Source organism: Primulina tabacum, chromosome 16 (genome assembly GCF_025594145.1).
Source record: "Primulina tabacum isolate GXHZ01 chromosome 16, ASM2559414v2, whole genome shotgun sequence".
Lineage (NCBI taxonomy): Eukaryota > Viridiplantae > Streptophyta > Magnoliopsida > Lamiales > Gesneriaceae > Primulina > Primulina tabacum.
This window is the reverse complement of record NC_134565.1, coordinates 33,614,045-33,629,082: the sequence shown is the minus strand read 5'-3', so window position 1 is coordinate 33,629,082 and position 15,038 is coordinate 33,614,045. Positions and strand designations below refer to the sequence as shown.

At 36.7% G+C, this 15,038-nt stretch overlaps 2 protein-coding genes across 6 annotated transcripts; both read left to right on the top strand.

The window, feature by feature from the left end:
- Positions 1 to 409: 409 nt before the first annotated feature.
- LOC142530064 (uncharacterized) lies at positions 410 to 12,303 on the top strand. Of its 5 annotated transcripts, none has more exons than XR_012816022.1 (3): positions 410 to 699; positions 9,997 to 11,054; positions 11,348 to 12,303. XR_012816022.1 is itself a non-coding variant. In XM_075635829.1 (3 exons), the coding sequence occupies exon 1, from the start codon at positions 7,694 to 7,696 to the stop codon at positions 9,527 to 9,529; it is 1,836 nt and encodes a 611-aa protein (XP_075491944.1). In that variant the 5' UTR covers positions 7,664 to 7,693; the 3' UTR covers positions 9,530 to 11,054; positions 11,348 to 11,380; positions 12,031 to 12,303. The 5 variants fall into 5 exon arrangements, 4 of the variants coding, with proteins under 4 accessions (XP_075491944.1, XP_075491943.1, XP_075491942.1 ...); XM_075635829.1 differs by lacking the exon at positions 410 to 699 and having other exon boundaries at positions 7,664 to 11,054; positions 11,348 to 11,380; positions 12,031 to 12,303; XM_075635828.1 differs by lacking the exon at positions 410 to 699 and having other exon boundaries at positions 7,664 to 11,054; positions 11,348 to 11,380; positions 11,847 to 12,303.
- On the top strand, positions 839 to 3,962 carry LOC142530063 (uncharacterized). The gene is made up of 2 exons (XM_075635825.1): positions 839 to 1,052; positions 1,587 to 3,962. The coding sequence occupies exon 2, from the start codon at positions 1,597 to 1,599 to the stop codon at positions 3,925 to 3,927; it is 2,331 nt and encodes a 776-aa protein (XP_075491940.1). The 5' UTR covers positions 839 to 1,052; positions 1,587 to 1,596; the 3' UTR covers positions 3,928 to 3,962.
- Positions 12,304 to 15,038: the final 2,735 nt, after the last annotated feature.

The following is a 15,038-nucleotide window of genomic DNA, read 5'->3' as shown; positions in this document are numbered from 1 at the left end:
TATAATTATCTGGATTAAAATTTGCCTTCCCATTGAATTATGAGCGGGTCGGTATTTATTTATTTAACCTTGATCAATTTTTCAATTTGAGTGTATTTTAATACACTGTGGAGAATTAATTTTTGAGGGATTTTCTATTTAAAAAAAAAAGGTTTCCTACAAACTATCATAATAAACTTTTACACTATGTTGATTTTTTTTTTCACTTTTAAATTTCAAATAAAATATATATAGTAAAAAAATAAATACTTTATCAAATAAAAGAGTAATTTAAAGAATATTTAGAAGCAATGTTGGGTGTGGTAAGCTAGTGTTCGCCAAAATACCGCACAAAAACCCCTATCAAACACGTTTTTGCAAAAGTTGATACTAATAAAAGAAAAAAGAAAACATTATGGCTATTACCTGACGCACCTACGCTTGGGCGGAGAATGGAGTGATAGCACTGTTCACTGTCACCACCGGATGTACTACTGATTTGAATCCATTATAGTTTCTTAGAAATATCTTCATTTCCTCTGGTTTTCCCTCTTCTTCTTCCATTGTTTTTTCTTATTTGTTGCACTATCGTTCTTTGCTTTGAAAATGAATTTTCACCGAAATCAACTTCATAGTGATACATGGGTCTACGGACCGACGGTAATATGGATACCTCGTTTCTCCACCAGGTCTCCGCCTCCGCCCACGCCGCCGACGCAGGTGAGTGTTGTGAAGGAAATAAGATTTCGATTTTAAATGATATATTTTATTTATTTTTCTAATATAGTTTTTCTTGTTGATTTGATTGAGCAAATAATTAATATGATTTTGACTTCCTTAGATAATGAGATCTTAATTCAAGAGATATGATATTAGTGTTTAAAAACAGTTTATTCCAAATAAAACTCTCATTTTCCTTGTATTTTAGGTTTCCTTGAGAGATATGATTCTTCACCTATAAATAAGAGGTAAAGCTCACTGATGATGGTGGCTTCGATATCGACCATACAAACACACACGTTGCAGAGATTTGCAGAGAAAAATTATTCACAAAGCCGTTGCTGTTTGGAGTGGTGATTCCCGTGTTAAGCTGAATGTTGCCAACATCTACAGACAACATCCGTAATGGTGTTGACTAAAAATTGCATCTAGTTGATAGTGATTTCCGGGATCAAGTTTTGCTTTCTTGATTACGTTTATTTTTGTTTTGGTTATTTATTTTAGAAAGCTTTATTTTCTCAAATTGTTGAGAAATTGATTTTGGTACAATCACTAGTGTTAAGTTTTTTTTGTAAACGATTGAGTTTTCTAGTGATTAATTTTTGCCATAAGGCACCGCACAAGTATTTAATCGCGTCCATCTATTTATTTCAAGTCAATTTGTGTTATAAAAGTTAATTTTTCGCTGCATGTAGATGTTGTTCGAGATGTTGTAACATCTGGCACAACATCTAATTCTGACAAAACACAAATTTACTATTTTACATCCCATTCTGATATTCTCATTAATTTACATATCTTTCGGACAAAATAATCCTTACAAGTGGTATCAGAGCGGGTTCTTGATATACTAAGTGCTGATTCTGGTTTTTGTTTTTGTTTGGCAGAACTAATCCGATGGACAATTCATTTGCAAGCGCAGCACTTCGACCACCAGTTCTAGAAGGTACCAATTACAGCCTATGGAAGGTCAAAATAAGATACTATATAAAATCTCTAGATGAACGGGCATGGCAGCGTGTCATCAATGGATGGACTCCACCAGTCATGATAGATCAAGACGGTGACAAACGGCCAAAGCCTGAAACTGACTGGACTACTGATGAAGTGCAAAATTCGAACCACAACTCAAAGGCTTTGAATGCTATATTCACATCGGTTGACATGAACATGTTCAGTTTAATCACAAACTGTATTTCGGCTAAAAGTGCATGGGATATTCTCCAAAGTCACTGTGAAGGGTCTGAGAGTGTGCGACGAACCAGATTAAGGATGCTTACTTCCAAATTCGAGATGATGAGGATGGAAGAATCTGAGAACATACTTGAGTATGATCGTCGCCTACGGGAAATTGCTAATGAGGCATTCAGTGTTGGAGAAGCTATCTCAAATGAGCGCCTAGTTAGCAAAGTCCTCCGTTCTCTGCCCGAAAGATTCAACATAAAAATTTGCGCAATAGATGAGGCTAAGGACACTTCTAAGATGGCATTGGAAGACCTTATCAGTTCATTACGTACTTTCGAGATGAACTTGGACATGCAGAAGAAGGATAAAGGGAAGACAATCGCACTCCAAGCTTCAAATGACTCCTATAATGAACTCCTTCAAATATCTCAAGAAGTCAATGATTCTGATCTCTGCGAGGATTCTATCTCCTTTATCACAAAAAAATTTGGTGATTACTTGAAAAGAATCCGAGATAAAAAGAAAGATGCACAACCATCTAAATTTCCTAGCCTGCCTGCACCTGAAAAGTCACAAAAGTACCCTGCCAAGCAACAACTTCATCCAAGGAATGAAGGCAAGGGACAATACAATTCAAAAAGGTATGATTCGGTGCAGTGTAGAGAGTGCAAGGGATTTGGACACTATGCCAATGAATGTGCTAACCGATTGCGAAAAAACAAAGGCTACAATGTGTCTCTAAGCGATGAAGAATCCGATGCTGAGGAGAAATCCACTGATGAAGAAAGTCAAATCTCCTTGACTGCACTATTTACAGAAAATCGCTGGCTGCAGGTGAATCCTTTAGGTGTTGCTCTAGGTGTTGCCACACCTGGCCGCAACATCTGCAAAAATTCAGTATGTTTGAAATCCACAACTTCTGGAAATTTGAGTGGAGATGGTGAATCAGAAGCTGATTATGAAGAACTCACTCTTGAGAGTGTGCAAAAGCTTTATGAAGAGCTGTTTGAAGATTGGACCAAAAGAAACAAGTTGAACTCAAGTCTCATGAAGGAGAACGTTGAACTAAAAGCCGTAGTTGCCAAACTTGAAGTAATTTTGAGCAAAAATGATTTGGGACTTGGTAAGACCAAAGAAGAACTTCAAAAGGCAACTGAAATCTTGTCCAAGTTTAATTCAAGCACATCCAAGCTTGAATCCATACTTTTGATGGGAAGAGATGACAAGAAAGGCTTAGGGTTCAAAGACAGTGTGTGTGAAATAGGTGAATTTTCCAAGTCTACTGTTTTTGTGAAGGGAAAAGCTGATACATCTCCACAACCACAATCCAATTCACCAATCAAAAGCTCTTCATCAAAAAGACAACCTGCTGCACCAATCGCCAAGAAACGAAAACGCAGGTATGTATGTCATCACTGCTTTAAGCCTGGTCATATCAGGCCCTACTGTTTTAAACTCGGGGATGATTGCAAGAATCAAAAATCGAGTCGGATGTTGCCCCGAATGTTGTCCAACACTTTCCGCAACACCTCCTACCATCGACCTACAGTAAAACAAATTTGGGTCCCAAAGGTAAAAATTCACTGTAAAGTAGTTTATATCTCGTTAAAAACTAACACTGCAGGTCATTGGTACTTTGACAGTGGAAGCTCCTGTCACATGACTGGATCACGAGAATGTCTCACCGATTATGTTGAGCAAAAAGGTGGCAAAGTTACATATGGAGGGGGAGCTAAGGGAAAAATTGTTGGAAAGGGTACTTTGAAAGTTGAAGGACTACCAAAGCTCCACAATGTGCTTCATGTTGAAGGATTAAATTCAAATTTGATAAGCATAAGCCAACTGTGTGATGATAATTTGCTTGTTAAGTTTGATAAACATACTTGTGAAGTTTTTGATGAATCTGACAAGTGCATAATGACAGGTACAAGGTCTTCGGATAATTGCTATCAAATAAGTGAGGAACTTTCGTGCAAACATGTGCAAATCACCGAACTTGACTTTGGCATCAAAAACTCGGACATGCAAATTTTAAAACCTTGAAGAACTTGAGTAAGTACCATGCAGTTAGAGGTATGCCTAATCTTTCATCTGGAATATCATATGTGTGCAGAGATTGTCAAAAGGGAAAACAGACATGCGTGTCGTACCCAGTGTTGCCAACATCTGAGACAACATGTTGTCTGGAATTACTGCACATGGATATTATGGGTCCCATGGAAGTAGAAAGCATTGGAGGTAAGAAGTACTATTTTGTGTGTGTTGATGATTTCTCGTGGTTTTCATGGGTGAGCTTCATTAGGGAGAAATCGGACACTTATGATGTGTTTCAACAATTGCTCACAAGAATCTCAAACTTCCACAATTTAAAAGTGAGAAGGATCAGAACTGATCACGGTAAAGAATTTGAAAACATATCATTCTCATCCTTCTGTGACAGGAAAGGCATTTCACACGAATTTTCATCACCAAAAACCCCACAGCAAAATGGCATTGCCGAACGCAAGAACAGGACTCTGCAAGAAATGGTAATGGTGATGCTAGCCTCAAAGAATATTTCAAAGCGTTTTTGGGCTGAAGCCCTTAATACAGCATGCCATATATCGAATAGAGTCTATTTAAGAAGTGGTTCAACCATGAATTCTTATGAAATCATTATGGGAAAGGAGCCTAACCTTAAATATTTTCATGTGTTTGGTTGTGTTTGCTACACTTTGAATGACAGGGATCAACTTGCAAACTTTGATTCAAAGAGCGACAAGTGTTTGTTTTTGGGCTATGCCACAAATAGTCGAGCTTATCGCATGTTTAATCTAAGAACTAGGACTATTATGGAATCCATTAATGTGGTGTTTGATGATTGTGCAGATCTCAAGAGGAAAACTGCTGAAGATGACGTTGAAGATCTTCTGGAAAATCCAATCTCACTGGAAAATGCAGATGTTGCCCCAGATGTTGCAACATCTGGCACAACATATGACGCTGAAGACACTGAATCTGAAGAACCGCATTGCAATGATGATACAGTAGATGATGGATCGTGTATTCCAAGCAAAATTCAGAAAAATCATCCATCATCTCAAATAATTGGAAACATGCGTGGAGATGTTCAAACTCGGAAGAAATAAAAGATTGATTACCGAAAAATGGCTCGACTGATGTGCATGAGTTCTACATACTCACATGTTAGATTTTCATGTTTTATATCCAATATTGAGCCTAAAAATGTTGATGAAGCTGTGAAAGATGAGTTTTGGATTAATGCTATGCATGATGAGCTTGAGCAATTTGTTCGAAATGATGTGTGGGACTTGGTTCCACCTCACCATGGTAACATAATTGGTACAAAATGGATTTTCAAAAATAAAACCGATGAGTCTGGAAACATCATTAGAAACAAAGCAAGATTGGTTGCTCAAGGATACGCACAGGTTGAGGGGGTTGATTTTGATGAGACCTTTGCTCCTGTAGCCCGTATTGAGTCAGTCAGACTACTACTAGCCGTTGCATGCTACATGAAAATCAAACTTTTTCAAATGGATGTCAAAAGTGCATTTTTAAATGGTATTTTGAGTGAGGAAGTGTATGTTAGACAACCTAAGGGTTTTGAGGATCCATACCATTTGGATCATGTATACAAATTGAAGAAGGCACTTTATGGCTTGAAGCAAGCATCACGTGCATGGTATGGGAGATTGACTGAATACCTACTCGAAATTGGCTTCAAACGAGGTGAGGTAGACAAAACTCTTTTTATTCAAAAGTCCAAAGGTGAGATTCTTATTTGTCAAGTATATGTTGATGATATAATCTTTGGTTCTTCCTCTCAAAAGCATGCTGACGATTTCGTTGAGTGCATGTCATCTATATTTGAAATGAGCATGGTTGGTGAGCTAAATTTCTTTCTTGGTTTGCAAACTAAACAAATGCATGACGACATCTTTTTGTGTCAAAGCAAGTATGCTAAGAATTTGATTAAGAAATTTTCAAATGAAAACCCAAAACACATGAAAACTCATATCAGATCGAGTGAGAAATTGTTCAAAGATGATGTTGCCGAAAATGTTGACAACACCTTATATCGTAGCATCATAGGTAGCCTCCTGTATTTGACTGCCAGTCGCCCTGACATCATGTTTAGTGTTTGCTTATGTGCTAGATATCAATCCAATCCTAAAATTTCTCATTTGAAAGCTGTTAAACGTATTCTACGTTACATAGCAGGAACAATTGAATTAGGATTATGGTATACACACGAAAACAACTCAAACCTGGTAGGATTTTCTGATGCTGATTGGGCTGGGGATTTAGATGATAGAAAAAGCACTTCTGGGGGTGTTTCTATCTTGACAATAATCTGATTTCTTGGCATAGTCGAAAACAGAACTGTGTTTCACTGTCCACTGCTGAATCAGAATATGTGGCAGCTGGAAATGCGTGCACCCAACTTTTATGAATGAATCAAATGATAGAAGATTATGGGCTTAAAAGTGAATCCTTAGTCGTGTATTGTGATAATTCTAGTGCAATTAACATTTCAAAAAATCCAGTACAACAATCTCGAACAAAGCACATTGACATAAGACATCATTTTATTCGAGATCTTGTAGAGAAAGGATTGATCCAAATGGAGTTTGTTGATACAAATAACCAACTGGCCGATATATTCACCAAAGCATTGGATTTTGAGATATTTTTCCAACCTTCGGAAATCTCTCAGCATGTGTTCTGCCTAATCATTCTTGGATGTTGTCTCAGATGTTACAACATCTCGGACAACATCTCATTTGTATATACACTTTTAGGACTTAGACATTCTGCATTGCATTCATACGGTGATATGATGTGTTGAACATGTGCAGCATAATTCTCTGTTGCACCTACAATTTCTTGTTATCTTTTCAAACTTCACACCTTTACATGTGAACTTAGTCACAGAAAGATTTGAAGTGTGGTCACTTGACTCTAACCAATGTGACAAGTAAACGAAGTATAATTGAAAAATCAAGTGATGGGTCTGTGATTAGAAGGAAAGATGGAAAAAGCTACCTAAAAGAGCCCAATGAAGGCTGTGCTTTTAGTGTGGGAGCCACCCCTTCTAAAATTAACACAGAAATAGAAAAAAATGGAAAAAGCTACCTAGAGGAGTCCAATGAAGACTGTTCTTCTAGTGTGGGAGCTACCACTTCTAGGTTAAAAATATTATTAAGTCACTGAGTGTGAAGATTATCAAATTTTGTTTTCAGGAACTGTGGGTGTTGACTGGAGATGTTGCCAACATTTGTAACAACACTTCATCTGTAAACATATCTCATATTTGCTCTCATGTTTTTATCTATGTTCCATTCTGTTTTTAGGCATTCATAAGTCATGCATAAACATAACAGTGTGAATTGGGTCATGAGGTTATTTGTATTACAACAAAGACGTTTTGTGACAAATCCAATCTTTGCAGGAAATCAAATTAATGTGCACCTTGATGGTAAGTGGAGCTATAATCCGATGTGGGTTTTATGTCTGAAATTACTTTTGAAATGATATTGCACAAAATTATTGCGATAAACTCTGAAGGGAACAACGGCTATTTTTTTTACCCGTTGTTTTTTTACCGTTAGCATTGATCGGTTACTAATTTGGGATGTTTCCGTTGCACTGTAATTTCATGATTATCCTCCTGTTTTTACACCGGCCTGCCTTCAACCATACGCATTTTCACTATTTTGCAAACCCTCGCATCATTTTCCTGAAAATTTGAATTACTCTCTGCAATTTTCTCCTGTTGTTATCACTTATATTAGATTTACAAACAATGGCAGGAAAGGGCTTTGATCCCCACGATATTCGAAGTGACATGGGACACGCAGACGATGTTGCTCTCAACAAGACAACATCTGCTGCAACACCCACTGTTGAGCCCCCCCTACCGTTGGTATCTGCTGTTGAAGAACTAGTGCCCCTGGAGATTATTGAACCAGGTGATCCCGGAAATCCACATGATCTTGATAACCCCCCAATAATTCCAGTGTTCAATCCTCCGTGCCAGCAAGTTCGACGCTCCAAACGACAGGCTGGGTATTATCCAGACCTCACGCCGGGCAAACGTTTCCGATATAAGGGTCAGCCATCCACTCGCCCATCGCTGATTGATCCGGCAGAAACCTTGGGTGATGATTCTGATGATGCAAATTACGAGTTTGTGGCCCGCAAGAAGAGTAATCCTCCGCCTAAGGAAGGCAAGTCTACCTCCAGCAACGCCACTGGCTCTTCTGAGAAAACAACCTCTGTTCCTCCACAAGAGCCCTCTCCCTCCACTGAAGAAGAAATCACGTTGGTCCAATTTATGGCCACCCTGAAAAATCAGAAGAGTGAAGCCTCTGACGCTCCTGTTGCTTCCCCCGAAACTGAAAAGTCCACTGGTTCCAGCAGTTCTGCTGATACTCCTGTTGCAGTCAATGAAGCCCCTGAAACAAACGAGGCAGTGGACGAGGATGCTGTCAACGATGTTGCCGACACCTCTGACAACACTGATTTTAGCGAGTATGACCTAGATGGTTGCTACAACTCCAAGTTTTATACTGAGAATTCATTCTCCAACTGGGATCTCTATACCAACAGGGAATTTATTGAAGAACGCAACGCTGATATGGCAGCCTTCTCCCGAAACAATTTGATCGAGTTTCTTAATACTCGTGGTCTGCTCTCTACCCTCTCATATGTATTGCCCTTTTGCCATAAAGCTGTGGCTGAATTCTATGGCAACCTCTCATCGGGGGTCAGTGATCCAAGATCGGCCAAATTTGGCAAGGTTTTTGTACGGAACAAGATATATAACTTTGACCCGCAAATCATTAATGATTACTACATCACCCCATCTGTTCCTGAAGGCCCTCCACCAGATCTTGATGAGGTAGTCTCTGTACTAACTGGTGGATTGATTGGAAAATTCCCTGCCCATCTACACAAGGTCTCAGCTACAAAACTCACGACCCTATACTCTGTCCTGCACAAGGTTGCCACTCGAAATTGGACGCTGTCCACAAACACCACGGTGGTTACCAAATCTCAAGCACTGACTCTGTTTGCCATTAGCAATGACACTCTTAATTTTGGGCGTATGGTATTTTCCACTGTGATGCAGTATGCTGATGGGGGATTAAAGTCATCCAAGCTCCCGTTTCCCAGTCTGATCTATGGGATACTGGTGTCCCAGGGGTTTGTTCGAAATGTTGATGAGGGTCTGTCTGATTCCCGCGAAACAATCAAAATTGCCAAGGCCCTGTTCAAAGGAAACCGCAAAGTTGACCTTCCATGGAAAGACTCATCCAAAGCACCTTCTGCTACTGGACCAACTACTGCGTCTACCTCTAGACCACCTAAACCTGGTTATGTGAAGATTACCGTAGCGGGTGCCCAGACCCATCTCGATCATGCTCTTAAGAAAATTGCCCAGGCTAAGGCCGAATTGGCCTACTATGAGAGTTTGGCTGCTGCTATCAGTGTCATGTTAGAAATGGCCGTTCATGGACAAAAAGGGGGAGATGATCAAACTGGTGCTGCTCCGTCAGGGACCAAGGATGATGAAGAGGAAGAAGACAGTGGGGATGAAGAAACTGAGGATGAGGAGGATGAAGATGATGATGTTTAGATTTTGTTGGCTTAAATGTTTCTATTTCTGCTCTTAATTGTCTATTAATATTTCTGTTTGTATTCTTGTCTTGGCTAATATCTCTAACTGTTAATGGAACTGTTACAGGTATTGTGTTAAGTGTTGCCAACAATTCTAACAACACCCCGTACTAACAGTATTTTATTCAGGGGGAGAAAATCTAAAACTCAGGGGGAGTTGATTTGATCTTAACAAGGATAAATGGATTTGATCTCATTTTGTCCAAGAAAGGCAAAAAGGGGGAGATTGAAGGGAAATAAGATTTCGATTTTAAATGATATATTTTATTTATTTCCCTAATAGAGTTTTCCTTGTTGATTTGATTGAGCAAATATTTTATATGATTTTGCCTTCCTTAGATAATGAGACCTTAATTCAAGAGATATGGTATTAGTGTTTAAAAAGAGTTTATTCCAAATAAAACTCTCACTTTCTTTGTATTTTAGGTTTCCTTGAGGAGATATGATTCTTCACCTATAAATAAGAGATAAAGCTCACTGATGAAGGTGGCTTCGATATCGACCATACAAACACACACGTTGCAGAGATTTGCAGAGAAAAATTATTCACAAAGCCGTTGCTGTTTGGAGTGGTGATTCCCGTGTTAAGCTGAATGTTGCCAACATCTACAGACAACATCCGTAACGGTGTTGACTAAAGATTGCATCTAGTTGATAGTGGTTTCCGGGATCAAGTTTTGCTTTCTTGATTACGTTTATTTTTGTTTTGGTTATTTATTTTAGAAAGCTTTATTTTCTCAAATTGTTGAGGAAATTGATTTTGGTACAATCACTAGTGTTAAGTTTTTTTTGTAAACGATTGAGTTTTCTAGTGATTAATTTTTGCCATAAGGCACCGCACAAGTATTTATACTTGTGCATATTTAATCGCGTCTATCTATTTATTTCAAGTCAATTTGTGTTATAAAAGTTAATTTTTCGCTGCATGTATATGTTGTCCGAGATGTTGTAACATCTGGCACAACATCTAATTCTGACGAAACACAAATTTACTATTTTACATCCCATTCTGATATTCTCATTAATTTACGTATCTGTCGAACAAAATAATCCTTACATGTTGCTTAAGTTGTTTACTTTAAAAAACCATGGTCACTCATTCTCATTTCTCATCATACGTTGTTAGATTAATTTCAGTGATCACGTTATCTGGGTTCGTCGCCCCAGCGGGTTGTTCGAGCCCAGATCAATACCCTATAAAATGTTGTCCTTCTGCTGGGTTGGCTTTGTTGGGACTAGATATTGGTACCATTGTAAACGTGAGAAGGAAATTGAAGAGTTTAGAAAATGGGTCAAAGGCGGTCTTGAAGAGCTCAATCAAGGTCTCAGACAGACAGAGGGAGAGCTAAAAGAGACTACGAAACAGCTCACAGAGACTAATCAACATTTAGAAAAGGTAAACAAACATTTGACACTCCAAGAGGCAAGAAATTCGAAGGTAAAAAAAGGATGGATCCAAAGCATTGTGGCCTGGGTTTATTGAGGTAAGTGTGCTGTTGATAAGCTACAATTTTAACTCGTCCTTTAGTCATAGTTAATTAATAGCAGATACTGATTCATTACCATACTTTTTAGCCTGGCTTTGTTCCTTCTCTGTGATGTGGTTAAAATATTTTACACGATCTTTTGAGAAAGACTTCCAGTGTTTTGCTGAAGTCATAAAACATCTTCCCACCATTGTTTTTGCTCACTAATTTTTCATCTATTTCCTTTTAGCTTACTTAATCTTTTAAGGGGGGAAAAACTAACTCAATGTCATCAAAATTCTCTCTTACAGGGAAGAGTTTGAGAAATCCCATGGAGTCAGAAGGTATGGCGCATACATACTTTTCTCATTTTTTTCTCAAATGTTAGCTGTACATGATCTAGACTCTGCCTTAAAATTATCCCCAAAGCAATTTGTCTTGCATCATCGAGTCTCCCGAATTCTATATGATGTGGTTTCTTGAGTGTGACCTCTTGTTTTTATTTTGACTGGGACTTAAAGATTTGATGAGGTCATTGACGTGTTTTAACAGCTGCAAATGTCATATTTTGTTCACTGAGTTTTCTACAATACGGAGTTCGGAGATATGTAGTTAACCTCTCCTTTCAAATCAATTGTAATGTGTATGATTCACGATTTTAGCCTAAAAATGCAACCAACGAGGGTATCTCCATCGTTGGGTGTGAAGTCACGCACACTTCTTGTTTAATTTTGTATCAATCATCAGATGCTAGCAGGTGTGTTTGATTTTACACTATTTAATGATGGTTTGGCTTCCTTTGTGTTTTAGAATGAAATCAAAACCTCCATCTGATACTGTGACGCCTGCATATGAACTGTGCGTAATCTTACGTGCTGGGAAGCTTGCATTGAATTGAAATTATCTCCACAAGAATCTGAATTCTTCTTTGGGTAAGCTAGCTAAATTTCACAACACAATATCATTGTGATTTTGTTTTCATTTTGTGTTTAAGGTTAGGGAGTAATAATAGAGACATGCTGGGCAGCTGATTGAAGGATGATCGTCTCCAAATATAACTTAGTAGGCGCCGCCCGCCCTTGCTTATTTTTGGTGGTGGGCTTTAGGATGCATGAAAAGTAAAAATACTATAAAAGATCATATATTTGGTCATTTATTAATTAGTCTTAGTTTCTTGGAACCAAACTCGACTACATATGTCGTCAAGAAAGCGATTAACTATTATTATTATTATTAGTTTCATGTGGATGTGGTTATTTTCTTTTTATCTTGCGTATTTTCATTTTTAGGCTAGTAAATCATTAAAAGCGTTGTTTTAGTACAACACATTTACAAATATCTAATAACGTAACATGTAGGGGATATATACCACCAACAGGCTATAAATCATACTTTTGATAACATTTTTTTTTTTTTTGTTCAAGGAGAAAAATTATATTCTATGAAAAACCAAGTGAGTCATGGTTTGCAAAATAACTCAAAAAAAATAAATAAATAAATAAGAGAAAGCTCCTTATTCCCTGTATCTAAAAAAACCAGAGAGAACTCCCTATTCCCTCGGAGTAACCCTTTGGAATATGAAAACCAATTGAGTCATGGTTTGCAAAATCACTCCAAACCAAAAGAGAGAGCTCCCTATTCCATTGGAGTGACCGCTTGGAAGAAAAGAGAGATGTTTTTCTTGTTTTTCCATTATTTCAGCCGTGTTTGAATTATATGGCATGGTTTACGATATAAGTATTAGATTTTTGGAGCGTTATTATCAAGGGGTGTATTTAGGATTTTGTCTATATAAGCTCTAATGAGATTAGTTTCACGAGTCAATTTTGTTATACGAATCTTGAACATGTCCCGACAGTTGAAAAAATATTAATTTTCATAGCATGAATGAACTAGGTTGATCCATCTGATGGATATAGATAATTTTTTTCTATGATGCTTGATTTTTATATTAATAAGTTCATTGATAAAAAATCTGACGGTTTAAGTTTAAGATATGTATATGTCATCGGTGTTTTTATAACCGGACCATTCAACAACCTTTGAATAACGGTTCAACCGGGTGGTCATACATGAATACTATTATATTATATAAAATAATAATATAATTGAGAATTTAAATTTTAAGGATTATGTATATATAATAATAAAAAATATATATATTTGCCAAATTTTAAAATTCAAACAACATACATACACACACATATATACAATCAAACTAAGAAATATATATATATATATATGTATAACCTCAATACTACATAGTATTTTTAACAAATTTCAAAATCTAAAAATTATATATGTAATATACACAAAAATCAAATTTAAATATTTTGAAATAATTAAGGAGAGAGACTGGTTAGAAGACGTGAAAATCGTCAGAGAATCAACAAAAGAACGCTGAAATCTTGAGAATTTGGGAGCAGGAAAAAATCGATCGCTATATATATATATATATGCATTCAGAGTTGCTATAATTCCATATTTGCTTGATATTAATGCATTCAGATGTTTTTATACAAAAAAACATACTCTGTCATTATATTTTCTTTCGCATAAACAGTTGACTGACTTGAGCGTTGGAGTAGAGACTCCGAAAAACCTTCTGGCGCTCCACTGACGTTATTTGCTCTCTTAAGTGTGAAAACTCTTCACCCCGGGTATTTCTCATCCGAATTCCGGTGTGCCCGAGCCGAAATCTACCCTACCAAGTGTAATTGTCAAATAAACTCAACTCGATTTACCTGATCGACATCACTCATTGTCGGTAGTAGTTCAACCCTTTTATTTCATAGACAAATGGGTATCGAGAGTCATAGTAACCGAGCAGTCGAGTGGCCTCTCGTGACCTAGGATATTCGTTAACATTGAAGTTCGAGGATGAAAATGGCTTATTACATTGATTGTTCGGTACAAACTAGTATTAAATTACTTTAATAAAATCAAATATATAGGTTTGTGTTTTGTGATAAATAAAAATTAAATTATTTAATTGTTCTAAAACTAGAATTATAGGTGATGTGAGACCGTCTCACGGATCTTAATCTGTGAGACGGGTCAACCTACCCATATTCACAATAAAAAGCAATACTCTTAGCATAAAAAATAATATTTTTTCATGGATGACCCAAATAAGAGATTCGTCTCACAAATACGACCCGTGAGACCGTCTCACACAAGTTTTTGTCTTTATTTAAATCAATAAAATGGACAAGTATTGGCATAATTTGAAAAATAGATCAATTCTTTATTTGTTGATAATATGAACAGACATTAACATATAAACTAAATTTTAAAAATTATATGTGTGTAACAAAAATATTATAAGAAGATAAATTTTTCAACTAATTTAAGAAAACAAATTATTTGTTCTATCAACCAAATTTTCACGGCAAAAACTTGTGTGAGTCGGTCTCACGGGTCGTATTTTGTGATACGGATCTCTTATTTGGGTCATTCATGAAAAATTATTATTTTTTATGCTAAGAATATTACTTTTTATTGTGAATATCGGTATTGTTGACCGTCTCACATATAAAGATTCGTGAGACCATTTCACAAGAGACTTACTCAATTTTCACATACACATCACTATCATAAAATGTATAATATTAATAAAATGAATGCTGTTTTTTTTATAATTCGAGGAGATATTTATTTAAAACAAAAACTAAAAAAAAATAAGAATAAATACTTTAATTGGCTTAAAAATAAAATAATATCCATTGTTTTTAAAACTGGAACAGACCGATCGGTTAGATGGAGAATGAGTGACGAATCGGGTCCGGACCAAGCTCAAAAACCTTTTTTTAACGGCCAAACCAGTCTTGAACGGTGAACAGGTCCGACGAGTTCACCTATATTTTTTTTTATATAAAAAAACTATTTTTTAAATCTTGATTATTTCTTATATCTCTTACCAATAATGAACATACTGATGACATATATATCTTAAACTTAAACAATCAGATTTCTTATCAATGGACATTTTAATATAAAAGT